Source organism: Bactrocera tryoni, chromosome 4 (genome assembly GCF_016617805.1).
Source record: "Bactrocera tryoni isolate S06 chromosome 4, CSIRO_BtryS06_freeze2, whole genome shotgun sequence".
Taxonomy (NCBI): Eukaryota; Metazoa; Arthropoda; class Insecta; order Diptera; family Tephritidae; genus Bactrocera; species Bactrocera tryoni.
Genome location: NC_052502.1, coordinates 2,981,768 through 2,997,053, shown reverse-complemented (window position 1 = coordinate 2,997,053; position 15,286 = coordinate 2,981,768). Strand labels below are relative to the sequence as shown.

At 35.3% G+C, this 15,286-nt stretch overlaps 2 protein-coding genes across 3 annotated transcripts; one reads left to right on the top strand and one right to left on the bottom strand.

The window, feature by feature from the left end:
• Nucleotides 1–5,528: 5,528 nt before the first annotated feature.
• Nucleotides 5,529–8,894, bottom strand: LOC120775995 (thioredoxin reductase 1, mitochondrial). 2 transcript variants are annotated; one of them, XM_040106428.1, is made up of 6 exons: nt 8,678–8,894; nt 7,093–7,310; nt 6,901–7,031; nt 6,614–6,843; nt 5,796–6,552; nt 5,529–5,739 (listed from the first exon to the last, which is right to left on the bottom strand). In XM_040106428.1, the coding sequence occupies exons 1-6, from the start codon at nt 8,691–8,693 to the stop codon at nt 5,610–5,612; spliced, it is 1,482 nt and encodes a 493-aa protein (XP_039962362.1). In that variant the 5' UTR covers nt 8,694–8,894; the 3' UTR covers nt 5,529–5,609. The 2 variants fall into 2 exon arrangements, with proteins under 2 accessions (XP_039962362.1, XP_039962361.1); XM_040106427.1 differs by lacking the exon at nt 8,678–8,894 and adding an exon at nt 7,932–8,104.
• Nucleotides 8,223–15,280, top strand: LOC120775997 (C-factor). Its single transcript, XM_040106430.1, has 5 exons — nt 8,223–8,606; nt 12,676–12,727; nt 13,738–13,928; nt 14,621–14,770; nt 14,860–15,280. Exons 1-5 carry the CDS (start codon nt 8,481–8,483, stop codon nt 15,082–15,084), a joined length of 744 nt encoding a protein of 247 aa, XP_039962364.1. The 5' UTR covers nt 8,223–8,480; the 3' UTR covers nt 15,085–15,280.
• Nucleotides 15,281–15,286: the final 6 nt, after the last annotated feature.

Genomic DNA, 15,286 nt, shown 5'->3' with positions numbered 1-15,286 from the left:
TTGGAAATATATCCCCATTTTTACACTACTATTAATTATTAAGTTTTGTGATTCATAAAATATTATTTATTTATTATAACAAACAAATTCGTTCCGGAATAGTCAATATACATAATTAATATTCATAATCCATAATTAATTAACTATTTAATGTGAAACCTCCTGCAAACTTTTTCGGATCAAATTTTAATTATTTTCTTATTGTCAGTTTAATTATTTTTATACATAACAATGATATAATGTGATATTCAGCGCCTAATGTAGACAAATAATACAGCCCTCCTAATGCATATTCATTCTAAAAAGTGTACTCACACACATAAATTTCTTATCTCCAATTAAGGCAGTGTATTTTTATACTCTTCCAACATGTTGCTACAGAGTCTTATTCACATACCATCACCAATCATATAGAGTAAAGTCAGCCGGATGTTCGAAAATCCTGGCATTAGTTATATGGGGGTAAGGTCAAGTTTCCAGCCAATTTTATCCATTTTAGGCAGAAAGATACACTCTTCTCCGTTACTGGCGTAGACACCGCTTATGCAATTAAAGCCGAGTTAACAACAGCGCGCCAGTCGTTCCTTCTTTTCGCAACGTGGCGCCAATTGGATATTCCAAGCGAACCCAGGTCCTTCTCCACTTGGTCCTTCCAACGGAGTGGAGGTCATCCTCTTCCTCTGCTTCCCCCTGCGGGTACTGTGTCGAATACTTTCAGAGCTGGAGTGTTTTCGTCCATCCGACAACATGAACTAGCCAGCGGCTACTTATAGTTCTCTGAACTACATACATATGTCAATGTCGTCGTATATCTCGTACAGCTCATCGTTCCATTGAATGCGATATTCGCCGTGGCCAACGCGCAAAGGACCATAGATCTTTCGCAGAACTTTTCTCTCGAAAACTCGCAACGTCGACTCATCAGTTGTTGTCATCGTCCAAGCCTCTGCCCAATATAGTAAGACGGGAATTATGAGTGACTTTTAGAGTTTGGTTTTTGTTCGTCCAGAGAGGACTTTGCTTCTCAATTGCCTACTCAGGCCGAAGTAGCACCTGTTGGCAAGAGTTATCCTGCGTTGGATTTCCAGGCTGACATTGTTGGTCTTTACGCTGGTTCCAAGATAGACGAAATTATCTACGACTTCAAAGTTATGACTGTCAACAGTGACGTGAGAGCAAAGTCGTGAGTGCGACGACTGTTTTTTGATGACAGGATATATTTTGTCTTGCCGTCGTCCACAACCAGACCCATTTGCTTTGCTTCCTGGTCCAGTCTGGAGAAAGCAGAACTAACGGCGCGGGTGTTGAGGCCGATGATAGCTCAGACATCGCGGCATAAAGGCAGCTCCTTTTTGTGCTGTCGAAAGCAGCTTTGAAATCGACGAAGAGGTGGTGTGTGTCGATTCTCTTTTCACGGGTCTTTTCCAGGATTTGGCGCATGGTGAATATCTGGTCGGTTGTTGATTTGCCAGGTCTAAAGCCACACTGATAAGGTCCAATCGGTTTGTTGACGGTGGGGTTTAATCTTTCCCACAATACGCTCGATAGAACCTTATATGCGATGTTGAGGAGGCTTATCCCACCGTAGTTGGCGCAGATTGTGGGGTCTCCCTTTTTGTGGATTGGGCAGAGCACGCTTAAATTCCAATCGTTGGGCATGCTTTCGTCCGACCATATTTTACAAAGAAGCTGATGCATGCTCCTTATCAGTTCTTCGCCGCCGTGTTTGATTAGCTCGGCCGGCAATCCATCGGCCCCCGCCGCTTGGTTGTTCTTCAGGCGGGTAATTGCTATTCGAACTTCATGGTCGGGCAATGGAACGTCTGCTCCATCGTCATTGATTGGGGAATCGGGTTTGCCTTCTCCTGGCGTTGTACTTTCACTGCCATTCAGCAGGCTGGAGAAGTGTTCCCTCCATAATTTAAGTATGCTCTGGGCATCGGTGACTAGATCACCATTTTTTCGTAGAATTTTCGAGCATTACCCCTGTCAGCCAGCTTATCAAGCACAGTTCGATCAGCCTCAACCCATTTGGGCATGTATCGTCGTGGAGGCTGAATTTACCGATCGTAGTGCCAAATATACCTTCTTTGCCCACCCTGGTGTTAAAGTCGCCAAGCACGATTTTGACATCGTGGCGGTGGCAGCTCTCATAGGCGCGCTCCAAGCGCTTATAGAAGGCATCTTTGGTCACATCGTCCTCTCTTCCATCGGGGTGTGGGCGCAAATCAGCGATATGTTGAAGAACCTCGCTTTGATGCGGATTGTGGCTAGACGTTCATTCACCGGAGTGAATGATAGTACTCGGTGACGGAGTCTTTCTCCCACCACCAAACTTGCGCTCCTTTATATGACCACTGTAGTAAACGCCACAAGGACCTACTCATCTTTGTCCTTGTCCCGTCCATCGCATTTCTTGGACGGCGGTGATGTCAGCCTTTATTTTCATGAGGGCATCAACCAGCTGGGCAGCGGCACCTTCCCAATTGAGGGACCGGACATTCCAGGTGCATGTCCTAATATCGTAGTCCTTATTTCGTTTGCCATGGTCGTCATCAAAAGGGGGGTTCATCTTCCGAGGCTGTTGGTAATTTTTCATTGGCAGTGGTTTTTACGAGGCGGGTCCCAAACTCAGCGCACAACCCCATGTAGGGAATGTTTCGTCTTCTCACTTTAGCTCGCATTCGAACGGATGTTCTTAGGCTACCCAGAGGATACTTGGTCAAAGACCGGAAGTCGTGAAGCGCTTGAGCCATGTGTAAAAGAATCGTTTCTGGCCACTCCCAAGTGAGTGGCGATCAGAGAATTTTCCTCACTTGCGTGAACTTCTACACATGACTCCATCCTCCAGAAAGATAAACTAATATAAGTAAAATACGCTCTTTAATTTTCATTTCGATAACTCACATGTTGGCCGATATACATACATATGTATGTACATGGTACATAAAGTCACCCGATGACCCGATTCAACCAATTTTTGATACACGGACACTGGGTACAAATACTTGGTTCTAGGGTCTTGAACATTTCTGTTTCGATATGGACAATTTAGGGTCATAAGGTGGCATACTTTAAAGGTATCATTCGTGCAAAGTTTTATCCCCTTATTTTAATTGCTTCATGATTTGTACACTGGAAAGTGGGGCAATGTGGCTTAGGAATGTGAGAATAATTTCTCGTCACAAATTTGGTTGAAATCGGTTGGACGGGTCCCTAGATACTACATATATGTGATTTCGCGATGTAGTAGACGGTGACAATTCAATTCAATTTTTACCTCGGTTCCTATAAAAATCTCTCATATTTATTCATTATTTAGTTATGGATTTATCACACTTTTAGTAGTTTTTAACAGCACCGTTATATGGGGAGTGAACGGGCTTATCCTCCGATTTCATCCATTTTTACAGTGTCGGTAAGGGTGATTAAAGAATTTGCCCTAAATGTATTTGGGTATTGTAGTTTAAATGGATTAGCAGATATGTACGTTAAATCAATTAGAGGGCGGGGTCGCGCCAATTTGTTTTTAATTTTTAGCCCACAGGTGCCCTTTATTACTGCGATCCACTGTGCCAAATTAGAGTTCTTAGTTATGGCACTTTATAAGTTTTCGCATAATGGCGGTTTGTGGGCGTAGCAGTGGTCTGAGTGGCCTAGGCCTTAACTAGGCCTACAACTATAGTTTTTTACCTAACAAAACTCCGAGCAGAGCAGAGCACATACTTTTACGTTGTTCTGCTATGGCTCCCGACAAAGTGAGAGCGGTAGCAATAGCAAAATGAAATGCTACGGGAGTAGCGTAGCTTTTCTAACGCTGCTTCAAACTCTTTGAGCTGCAAAAGTCCCTTTTAATTTAAAAAAATATAAATGTATATCCCTGGTTATTTGTGGACTTTCAAAAGTACTTTATGGTCAGACTTATTCGTTTCTTCGATAGTGCCATGTATGGGATTTTTAGGTGGATTGGTTACCAAATTTATAATGGATATGGCATGCTCAATAAAGAAATAAATATCTGATGTATGATTTCGTAGTGCCACCCCTAATATGTGTGGACCCACAGCGAACAAAGTATTAGGTCTTATTTATTTGGTTTCTTTTTACGCCTTGTTACCCAGGAGATCTATGCCATTCTCACCGCTCACTGCAGCTTTAGCTACATCTACACTGATGTTGAGTTCGACTATACATTTGTATTCGCTCGTAAAATAATTGCTATAATGTTTAGTATTTAAATCTAAGGAATGGCTTAATTGAAGTCTTCAATCAAATATAAGTTATACAATGTAAGCAGCTTCATTTTTGTTGTGTCACTCCAAGCATGACCGCCCTAGGCATATGCCCAATTCTCCGCCTCCTCTAAATCTATTTAGCTTTAACAATAAGATTAATAATTTTTGAAAATTATTCATTCTTTAAAAAAAACACTCATATTCCAACGGTTTAACATAATTATTTAAAAATATAATACTAGTACAAAAGGACAAGTTAGTTAAACATTGATTACATGTCTTCAATTTAAAATCAAACACAACTGCTTCAGTGTTAAGAGTATGTGCCATTTTATTTTCAATTGATAATGTTGACACGTTGGAGAGCACAAGAAGGTTTTTATAACAGGAAATTTTGAGATTTAAATAAGAAAAAAATAAACAAATAACTAAAATATGTAAAATCTGAATTGTTTCCCGTATCGGTTTTCCGTTGTTGTCGCAGCGGCAGAAAACATTCCTGAAGTAATTGCCGTTCCCGTAACTAAAACCCCGACTGTTTTGGGAACGGATTTCTGTTTATATTTGGTTGAAAATTTCCTCCAATTTACTAAGGCACTCTTCTATGCCATTTGGACATATATCTTACTATTTTTACAAGTTAGAAATTTATTACTTCGACATGCTCATGTAGCTGGTCGAGGTAGTATGGTCCGAGAGCGAGGGGATAATGGTGACGGAAATGTTAGCGAGGTTGATTTTCATGGTGGGACGCTAAACTACATGCAGTGTGTTATACGGAACTATCTTTAAAATAGCTATTATTATTCGTTAATATTAGTATTTTGTCCGTAACAATCGCCGTAATGATGGAATTAAACCTACGACATCAAAGTGACTTCCTGAGTCCTTTCGAGATAAAGATGGATTTAATAGTTACACGAAGCTAGTCGATAAACATAGGAAAATGAGGAACGTTATGTTATTAGGAAATCTACTGAGTCTATCACCTTTGATGAAGTATAACCGACTTTTGATGCGTTGTGGATATTCGCTGATACAGTTGAAGTCTGCACATCTGGATAACACTAAATCTTGCAAGTTATAGTTACAGAATAGTGACTGTGTGTATTTGTTAACATAGTAGCGTCATGGCCGAACTTATCGTTAAGGTGACCAAGTGACGGCTGCTGTTTAGGCGATATTTAACTTTACATGTTTGTCAGGTTTTGAAGGTTCTTTTATTCGTTGGTATGTAAAAAATTTCAATGGATTTGCAATAAGATATTTTACTTTTTTAATAAAAACAGTATATAAGTACATTAATTAATTTATTGTTTTCTTTTAGAAAATGTTAGACATTGCCTAAAATTATATTGCTATAAATCGTTCCGTTTAACTGCAACAAGTTGCAGGTGTAGGATCCAGACCAGATCGCTTTGTAATGGAAAGTCGGGTGAATTCTTCTGCAGTAGTTGGGTGAATTCCGACAGTGTTTAATAAAATTTTCATTGTGAGACCAGCTCTGCAAACACAAATTTTATAAACCACATATGAATACCATAATACAAAAAATCTTACTTTACAGCAGCTGCAAATCCTTGCATAACCTCTCCTGCTACTGGTCCAACGTAATGCAATCCCAGTACTTTCTGATCCCCGCTTCTTTCAGCAATAGCTTTAAGATAACAATAGCGAACGCTTTTTTGAGGTATGAAAAACTCTGTTGGTTTGTAGAAACCATGGAAAACTTCTATATTGTCTTCACCATATTTTTGTAATGCCACTTCCTCTGACAAACCAACACAAGAATATTCCAATGGAGTGAACACAGTTGTAGCCACATTGGCATAGTCCATCAACTGCGTTGATCCTGAGAATAGTCGACGGGCTAGTAAACGGCCGGCATGTATAGCTACTGGTGTTAGTTCTAATTTGCCTTGCAAAATATCACCAACCGCATAGATATGTGGAACATTTGTTTGTTCTGCATCATTGGCTAGAATTTTATCATTTTTTACTTCCACACCAGCCGAACCTAAATTAAGGTCCTCAACTAAACCTTTGCGGCCGATAGCAAAAAGTACTGTGTCAAAGACATCTGATCCTTCTTCCCCTGTATTGGAGTTGGTCCATTTAACTTTCAAACGACCATCATTTTGCTTCTCGATAGAATTTGGCAATGTGGTAAACAAAAATTTAATCCCACGCTCAACCATGGAGTCTTTTATAATGCCCGCCATTTGTTGATCGAATTCTCGTAAAACAACAGAACGCACCATAACTGTAGCGTCGTATCCCAAGCCTTTAAGGAAGCCGGCGCATTCTAATCCTATATCTGGAAGATATGAAAGTTTTAATTTTTTGATTAGTTGAACAGGTTTGTAACCAATACATACACCCAGCGCCAATAACAAGGGTCTTTCCTGGCTCACGATCCAAACTAAAGATATCATCACTAGTGATACCATACTCTACAGCCCCAGGTATTGGTGAATATCTTGGGCGTCCACCTACCGCGATTAACACATTCTGCGCAGTTATGGACCGTTCTGTTCCATTTTTCATCTTAGCTATTACTGTATGAGGATCTTTGAAGTAACCTAAGCCATTAATATACTCCACTTTTCTATAAAATCAATTCTTACTTTATATTCTATTAAATAAATATTAAAATTCTACTTACTTATCTCGTAAGTCAACACGGGTAACCCAGTTTACAGATTTTATATGATTTTGGACAGCTTGAACTAATTTATTCCAATTCGATGATATCTTCTCTGGCTCTGGAATTTGCCAGCCATATGCCATAGATTCCTGTGTGCAATATATTTTTATATAATAAATAAAGTTTTTAGATCATATTAGATAAACTTACATGTACAGCTTCACCCAAATGGGCTGCTTGATGCATAAGTTTTTTAGGAATACATCCAACATTCACACAAGTTCCTCCCAGACCCCATTTAGAACCCGCTGGTGAAGGTTTAACATAGTCTAAGCATGCAACCCTTGCCCCCAAAGCCACCGCTTCCTTTGCACAGGCTAGTCCTCCTGATCCGCCTCCAATCACAACCAAATCGTAGTCATATTCATCTATAAATAATGGTACATTGTTTATATGTATATGTCTGTCGAGGATAAAAACTTTAGGAAAAGTAAAGTATTTAGAATCCAATCTAACCTCGCTGTAACCCTTGTTAAGTTCACGAGTGTATGTATGTATGTACATGAGTAATAAAATATCAGATGCTTGCAAATTACAGTATCCCTAGGAAAATTGCACAACTGCCAGAGGCCTGTAAGTTCATCTTCTTTCTCTTGTTTATGCAATTTACCGGGGGAAATTAAAGATAAATTTTTTTAATAACACAAAATTTATAAACAATTAGGAGGGAACTGTGTGCAATTAGCTGGGGATATTTAATGGTTTTCATTCATACATTTTTATTATAAATACATACATACATTAATATATATAGTAAATTTTTGCTCAAATATATCCAAAATATGCATATGGTAGTCAAATATGCAAATAATCGAACAAATTAACTAATGCGATAAAATTATTGTGAAATAGACGAAATGACTCAGCAATTTACAACTTCCATTTACGTACATACATACAAATATATAAGATTATTCCAGAATTTAGATCTTAAGTAACGTCATTTTATTGATTCCAGTAACCTATTAGTATCAGCCATTACTGCTTACGCTTTTTTACTGATGATATATATGTAATCATTCTTCTTAAAAAATATTCCGAGTTAAATTTGTAGAATGTTACATTGTTCGGTAATGGCGTCCTTGAACGAGCAACTGATAATAAAACTTTTGTACTATAACTTATAAACATTGAAAAGTTCTTTACGCTATATTAAACTAATATAAATATACAAAGATGCACCGTATTTTATATTAAAAACAAGAACTAAAGAGCAGATTTATTAAAAATTAACCATTGGATAATTGACATTTCATTGACATTCATGGAATATTGCCTGGAATACAGCATTCCAGGGGAATTTAATATAAAAACAAGTCAATTTGCCGACAGCAAAATGAGACTTTCATGATCCCGACCTCTCGAAGACCACTTTCCATTTGCACACGAACTTTTTGCATAAAAAAACTCACAATTCATTGAAATTTTCGTAATTCCGGTAGTGAGCTATAATTGCGCAATTTGATAAAATACCAGTTGATATCTACAGTAATAATCTTAGTAACACGAAGACATTGGAAAACAATTGAAAAACTCAAATGAATTCTATACTAATTACTGGTTGCAATCGTGGATTGGGCCTTGGTATTGTAAAGACACTTGTGAAATTACCACAGCCCCCTAAACACATTTTTGCAACGTGCAGAGATTCCGACAAAGCTACGGTAAGGTACACATATATTTTTTATCATACGCTAATTATTTTTTAAGTTAATTTATATTATACGGTACATACTGTTTATAGGCGCCATTATGCTACACAATTTTAATTTCTGCACTGCTAATAAGCTTAAAATCACGAAAAACACTCCAACAGCAATTTGAAACCACTTCAAGCTATCTATAATATTTAAAACGATGAAATAATGTCAGCTAACAACTGATCACTGAATAAGTAGGATCAAACAAAAACTATATCTAAACTCTTCAAATTTCTAGTCGAAATAAAACTCTCTTCCAATTTTACTTCGCTTTTATGCACATCTTTCCGTTTGATACAATTCCAATTTTCCATTCAATGCAGCGTTGCCGTTTTGGTCCAATCGGACCAACATTTGTATTTTTATTTGTTTTCGGTGGTTTGGTTGGTAGGCATAACGTTTTGGTAAGAAATATTTTTTATTAAACGTGTTTAGAATGAAAGTTAAACTTAAGACTGTTCGCTTAAAATTGGATAATTTTTGGTTTACTGTTCATATTAACTAAAAAAGTTTTAATTGAAACAGTGACATAAAGGCAGAAAGTGTCAAGAATTTGATATATCCGCATATTTCTTTAATTCAAACAATATTGTACTGACGTCAGTTAAATGAAAATTTAAACTTTTGCGCCATCTTAATTCACTTGGTATTCTTTTATAGATGAATGCTCGCCTGACCTCCAAAGCAAAATTCTTTATGGAGTGGTTAAAAATAATGTAGGGTGCAAAATAACTAAAATTAATTGACATTTAAGGGTTATTTGTATGTACATATTTTTTCTAATGTGAAGTGAAATAAAACCCAATGTTTTGATGATAAGAAAATCTGGTAGTTTTGGTACCCAAAGATATTCAATGTTTAATAAAGAAGCCAGAAGCAACAATTTATTTAATACCAACAGATAATCTTTTCGTCAGTTTACCAATTTATAACTCTGCACAAAAAATACTTTTTTTATTTCTATTCTATGTAAAGTCTTTAAATTAAATTAAAATTTAGTTTTCCAAATAGTATTGTTTGAAGGTTTAATCTATATATCTAAATTACTTTAAATCAAAATATTTTAGTTTTGTCACATAAAATTGACCAAAAATTATGGAATCTGGAACTGTATTCCGTAAAAGAAATAAAAGCTGATACCACTATTACTTTAAGCGTATCAAGATATCAGCAAACAGCAAATTATGTTCATATTGTATTTACATTTCGTTAATTGTCGAAATTGCAAACTAATCAGGCCTAGCGTTTTTAAAGTTACCTCACTTCACTTAGTTTTTAGCATATCTGACATAAAACTTCTTATCCTTTTTAATTTTAATGCCTGCCTTTAGTTGACGTTTGACAATATGTAGTTTATTGAATTTTTATTACCCCACTCGTAATATCCACTTCCTACCGCACACAATTGAGTTAGAGCCCTGACAGACGATAGCGCTACTATGCATTCTATTATCTTTTAACGTAGTTATTAATAAATTAATTTTTTATATTGATTTTCCAAAAATACCAAAATTTCTATTCATAATTTCTCTTATTCATTTTTATTTAACTTTTTTTTTTTTTAATAAATAAACAAATTTCACTATCAGCTGTCTAAATGCACAAGTCTGCCGTCTATCACCATAAAATTGCAATGCGCATTAGCGTTGCTTAAGGCGCATTAATTTTGCTCGTCTGTCAGGGCTATTAGCAGTGTCCATTTTGCAATTGTTATCGATTACAATCAATTGTTATATACATACATATACTATCTGGAAATGTTAAAACCAGGAAACTGACCTTGGGCAGTTGCTAATACACTATTTTACACAAACTATATATGTATATATAATTCTAATTCTATAAATCTATATCAACTAGCGCACATTTTTCACTCATATAAACATCAAAAGATCCCCACTCTTATACTTCTGACTGAAAATATACTAAAAAATAAACGTGGAGATATCTAGACATACAATCTACAAAATGTCATGTTTTAGTTAATGGAAATCTCGCTTTTGTTTCAAAATTAATTCGCATTCATATCAGTACAGTTTATCAATAGATGTGGAATTCAGTCTTTTGTAAAATTATAAAAGAAAAGCTCATAAAAGGCCTTTATGTATCTTTTCGTCATTTTGCTCTGTTTACAAAACTGAAAATAATATGTACATCCGTTATTTTGAATAATGAAATTAAAGATTTAAAAATAAAAGGGAGAAATCTTTCAAAAATCATTGATTGTTTCATGACCTGTGGCCACAAATTCATTAATAAAAATCCATGATTGTATCTACGGGAACAAAACCACTACAGCGAGGCATTTTTATTGTGCTCACAAAAAAGTACGATATAACTTTTGAATTCATAATGTTAATTTTTATATTAATGCAAATTTTAATTACAATTATTCAAAATAATTATAAAATAATACTTCTGATAATAAAAAAATTAACTAATGTTACAATTAGTTTCGGTATGTGTTGTAAAAGTTAAAAAATATTTATATTAAAAATTTAAGTGACTGATGAAAAATTATAACACGAATTGTAAAATATCTAACCAGGTACTTTTATACTCTCGTCAAATTTTGCACAGTTTTAAAAGTTATTTGTGAAAGTTATTTGTACCACCTAAAACTAAATGATACAGGCTGATACGTGCTTGTTAATCCAAAAGAAATATAAAATCGGTACGTGACAAAAGGCAAAACCCCGAAAATTGATATGCGTCAAAATCGTCATTATGACGTACAAGCGATAACCTGATTAAAAATGAAGAGATATTGATAAAACAGTTTACACGTGTTCTTTGGCACACTGAGAAAATTCCTATTGAAGATTATCATTCCCGCAAAATACATTTCAGCAAAAAAATATAGAGTGTCATAACTAAGCCATTAGCCAGAAAATATAAACAAAACTTTTACTAAAGATGAGGCTATCTGTAATTCAAAAGCAGTGCTAAGTGGGTGTGACTCTGTGTCCTAATATTTTGTTTAATACATATATTTCACAAACTGCTACAGGTATATCAAACATTTCTCTCTATCATTTCATAATACAGTGTGATAACAAATGAAATCGGATAATAACCGCATACTTTTCTACCACAAAACTACACTTATACGGTATATACCGGTTTTAGTCCATTTTTGAAATTGTAACATAACATAAATATTAAATTCTACAATTAAAGTCAGAAGAAGTTCTTGAGGGGCGCCCTTCAGTAAAAAAATTGGCAAAATCTAGCCATATTTCCCCTACATACGTAATATCAAGATTTTCGAACTTCGGGTTGACTTTACGCCGCATATTTCGGCCAATATGTAAGTTATCTTAATGCAATCCAGAGGAGTGTGTCCTTGCACCTAAAATAGATGGAATCGAGTGAATACTTCTCCCAGTTCCCTTATACCCAATATAAAGATTTTCATACAACTTCCGATTGACTATGAGGTAACGGTCAGTACTACCATTAACCATATACCTTATATAGACTCTGAAACTTCCGATTTGCTTTATATCAAATAAATCAGTCGATATGTTAATTATCTTAGTAAAATAATATGTCTAAATATTGGTTGTACTATACTCGGTCTACAAATTACTCGAGCACCAATAATTGTTGATCAGTGTGTGAGTTATCTTCATATTGTATATATTAAAAAGACTCCAAATATGATTATATGTATGTCTGATATAACAACACCTGAAAAAAGTGGAGAAATCTCAATTTCAGGTAACACCCGAACTTAACCCTTTCTTAATTCTTTATTTGATTTTTCTGTAAAGTCTGCAAATTAAGATAATATACATATGTACATATATTAATCAGATGCACATTAACATCTTAGAACTTCTTAATTTTTAATTATGTATTTGTATACAGCAGTTTTATGTTCAAAAAGTCTTTTCTTTCTTTCCAAAATGTGTAGCCATAATTTTGTCCATGTCATTTTGTGAATTGCTATTGTTCGGTTACTCTCGAACTATAATTTGAAGATGAAATATTAATCTTATAATATCTAAATTTGATCTACCCTTTCTAGGAATTAAAGGACTTAGCAGCCAGTCATTTGTCAATTCATATTTTGGAGATCGGTAACGTATCTATTTTAGAATTTATCCTATTGAATTTAATTATGAATATTGAAATTGACGCTTCGATTTATGTATGTATGCATGTTTTGACGATTCTCTCTCCACGATTCATTGATAAATGGTTGTGGGAATTAAAGCCGTGATTTTCTCGTGATCTTGCCTATTATAAACGTTCTCTGGTTTGACATTTTTGATGGTATGCATACTCAGAAAGTCTTAACATACGAGCGCTATCACTTAGAATATTGAACTAAAAATGGAGTTCCTTGTAAATCGCGAACATTTTCGCGCGATTATTTTTACAACTTTCGACGTGGATTAACCCATTAAGAGTGCTTAATTTATCTTTATTCAATTTTCGACGATGAAGCTCCATCAGTGTTTATCGATAGTATGGTGAATTCAATCCAGGTGATAGATGACACCCATACGAGTTTCGGAAGGGTGCGAACTAAAATTGCAAGATCGTATTGTGAACTATCGTGAGATTGAGAAAAGAAATTTATTCACGTTAGATCATACACAATTTGACACATTAGTTGAGAGAAATGTTATAAAAAATTCAATAGCGGTGTTTCGAAACACGTCTATGACATCGTGACAGGTGATGTACCGTGGATTTACGCGTAAACAACTGCATTTTTGACAACTTATAACATCGATTTGATGAGTGATCCTCCGTATAGTGCTGACTTGACGCCGAATGCCATCTTTTTATTCTTCTTCTTCTTCTAAAAAAAATATAAACTAAGAGATCAACGTTTTTCGATACCTGAGGAAGAGGTTGATGCGTCCAAAAGTCATGCAAAAGTGTATAAATCATAATAGAGAATATTTTGTAAAACAATAAAGCGATTACCGATGATTAAAATTTGTATTTCTTCTCGAATCCCGAAATTTGAAAGACAATCTACATACGTAATACATTAACGCGTACTCAAATTAGTGTCGAGAAGATTTTGTAAGGTTGTGTTATAAAAGTTGTAAAATCAGTTTCTGTCTTGTTTTAGATTTGCTCAATTTTAATAATTATGGAAACTTAATAAGTCGAATTAGCGAAGTAGTGAAAGATGACGGATTGAATGTGTTATTCAATAATGCTGGCTTTGCTCCCAAATCTACTCGTATCACCACAGTTAAATTAGAGGAGTTGATGCAGGCTTTACATACGAATACTGTTGTACCAATTATGCTATCGAAGGTACGTATTAATAATAACACTTTCAATTACTTGAAGCCAGTAAGTATCGGTAATATAAAGTGTTTTTCTACAGATTTTAAAACAAAATTAGGAGTATCTCATTGTGAGCTTTTGCAGCTGTCTCTGTAAAACTTTGTAAAACTTTTGGATAGAATAAAAGAAATCTGTGGTAGTGTGTAGAACTTATTAGTTCGTCTGATAAAGGGATCGCATGTTTTTCTATATTCCGAGTATACACCGCTCTCTTTACCCCACTTTTTTATACCCTGAATAGAGCATGTTACGTTTGCCACGATGTTTGTAACACCCAAAAGGAAACGTCAGAGAACCTATAAAATAGATACCATATATATATATATATACATATGTATGTGTATATATATGTAAATTATCAGCGTGACGAGCTAAGGCGATTTACCCATGTCCGTCTGTCTGTATATCCGCGAACTTGTCCCACAGTTTTTCACATGTCGATTTGAAGGCAAATTGTTCAGATCGAGTCACTCTAGTATATATTGTTGTCATACAAACTGACCGATCACTGTTCTTTTAAGGAAAATTTATAGTATTTGTGAAGGTTATTATCAGAGAATGTTAATGAATAATTCATTGACATCCTCTGGTTATGTATTTTTGTTAACAATATTGTTCTGATAGCACATTCACCGATAATAAGTTTGGCATATTCTTAGGCTTGTCTTCCACTCTTAAAACGGGCTTCAATAACTAACAAAAACGTTGGAATGGGTGTTAGGCGGGCCGCTATTATAAACATGAGTTCGATTCTTGGCTCCATTGAAGCCAATACAGATGGTGCCATTTACGCATATCGCACTTCGAAGGTAAAATACTTATATAATGGCAGAAAGCACGCATATACAATATACTTATGTAATTGAGTACTTTATGAATTTTAATGTTTCTTTTGTAGGCTGCTTTAAATGCAGCGACGAAATCAATGAGTATCGACCTCCTTAAAGACAAAATCCTTTGTGTATGTTTACATCCCGGTTGGGTACGTACTGACATGGGGGGCGATAATGCACCGCTTGATGTGAGCACCAGCTCAAGGATGATTATAGAAATTCTCTTAAAATTTAACGAGATGAACAATGGCGGTTTCTATCAATATGACGGTCAAAAATTGCCTTGGTAGAATATCTTTTTTTATTGTGTTTATATTCTCGTGTTTAATTTGTACCTGCAAATTGACATATGTATGTATATGATATATGTATAAGCTTTTCAATTGTCAGTAGTATTTTACTTATCACCGGGAAACTTTATCGAACTTACATTATGACACAAAAGTACCCGGAAATTGTAAATAAAACGCAAAATATTTAATTAGTCATCAA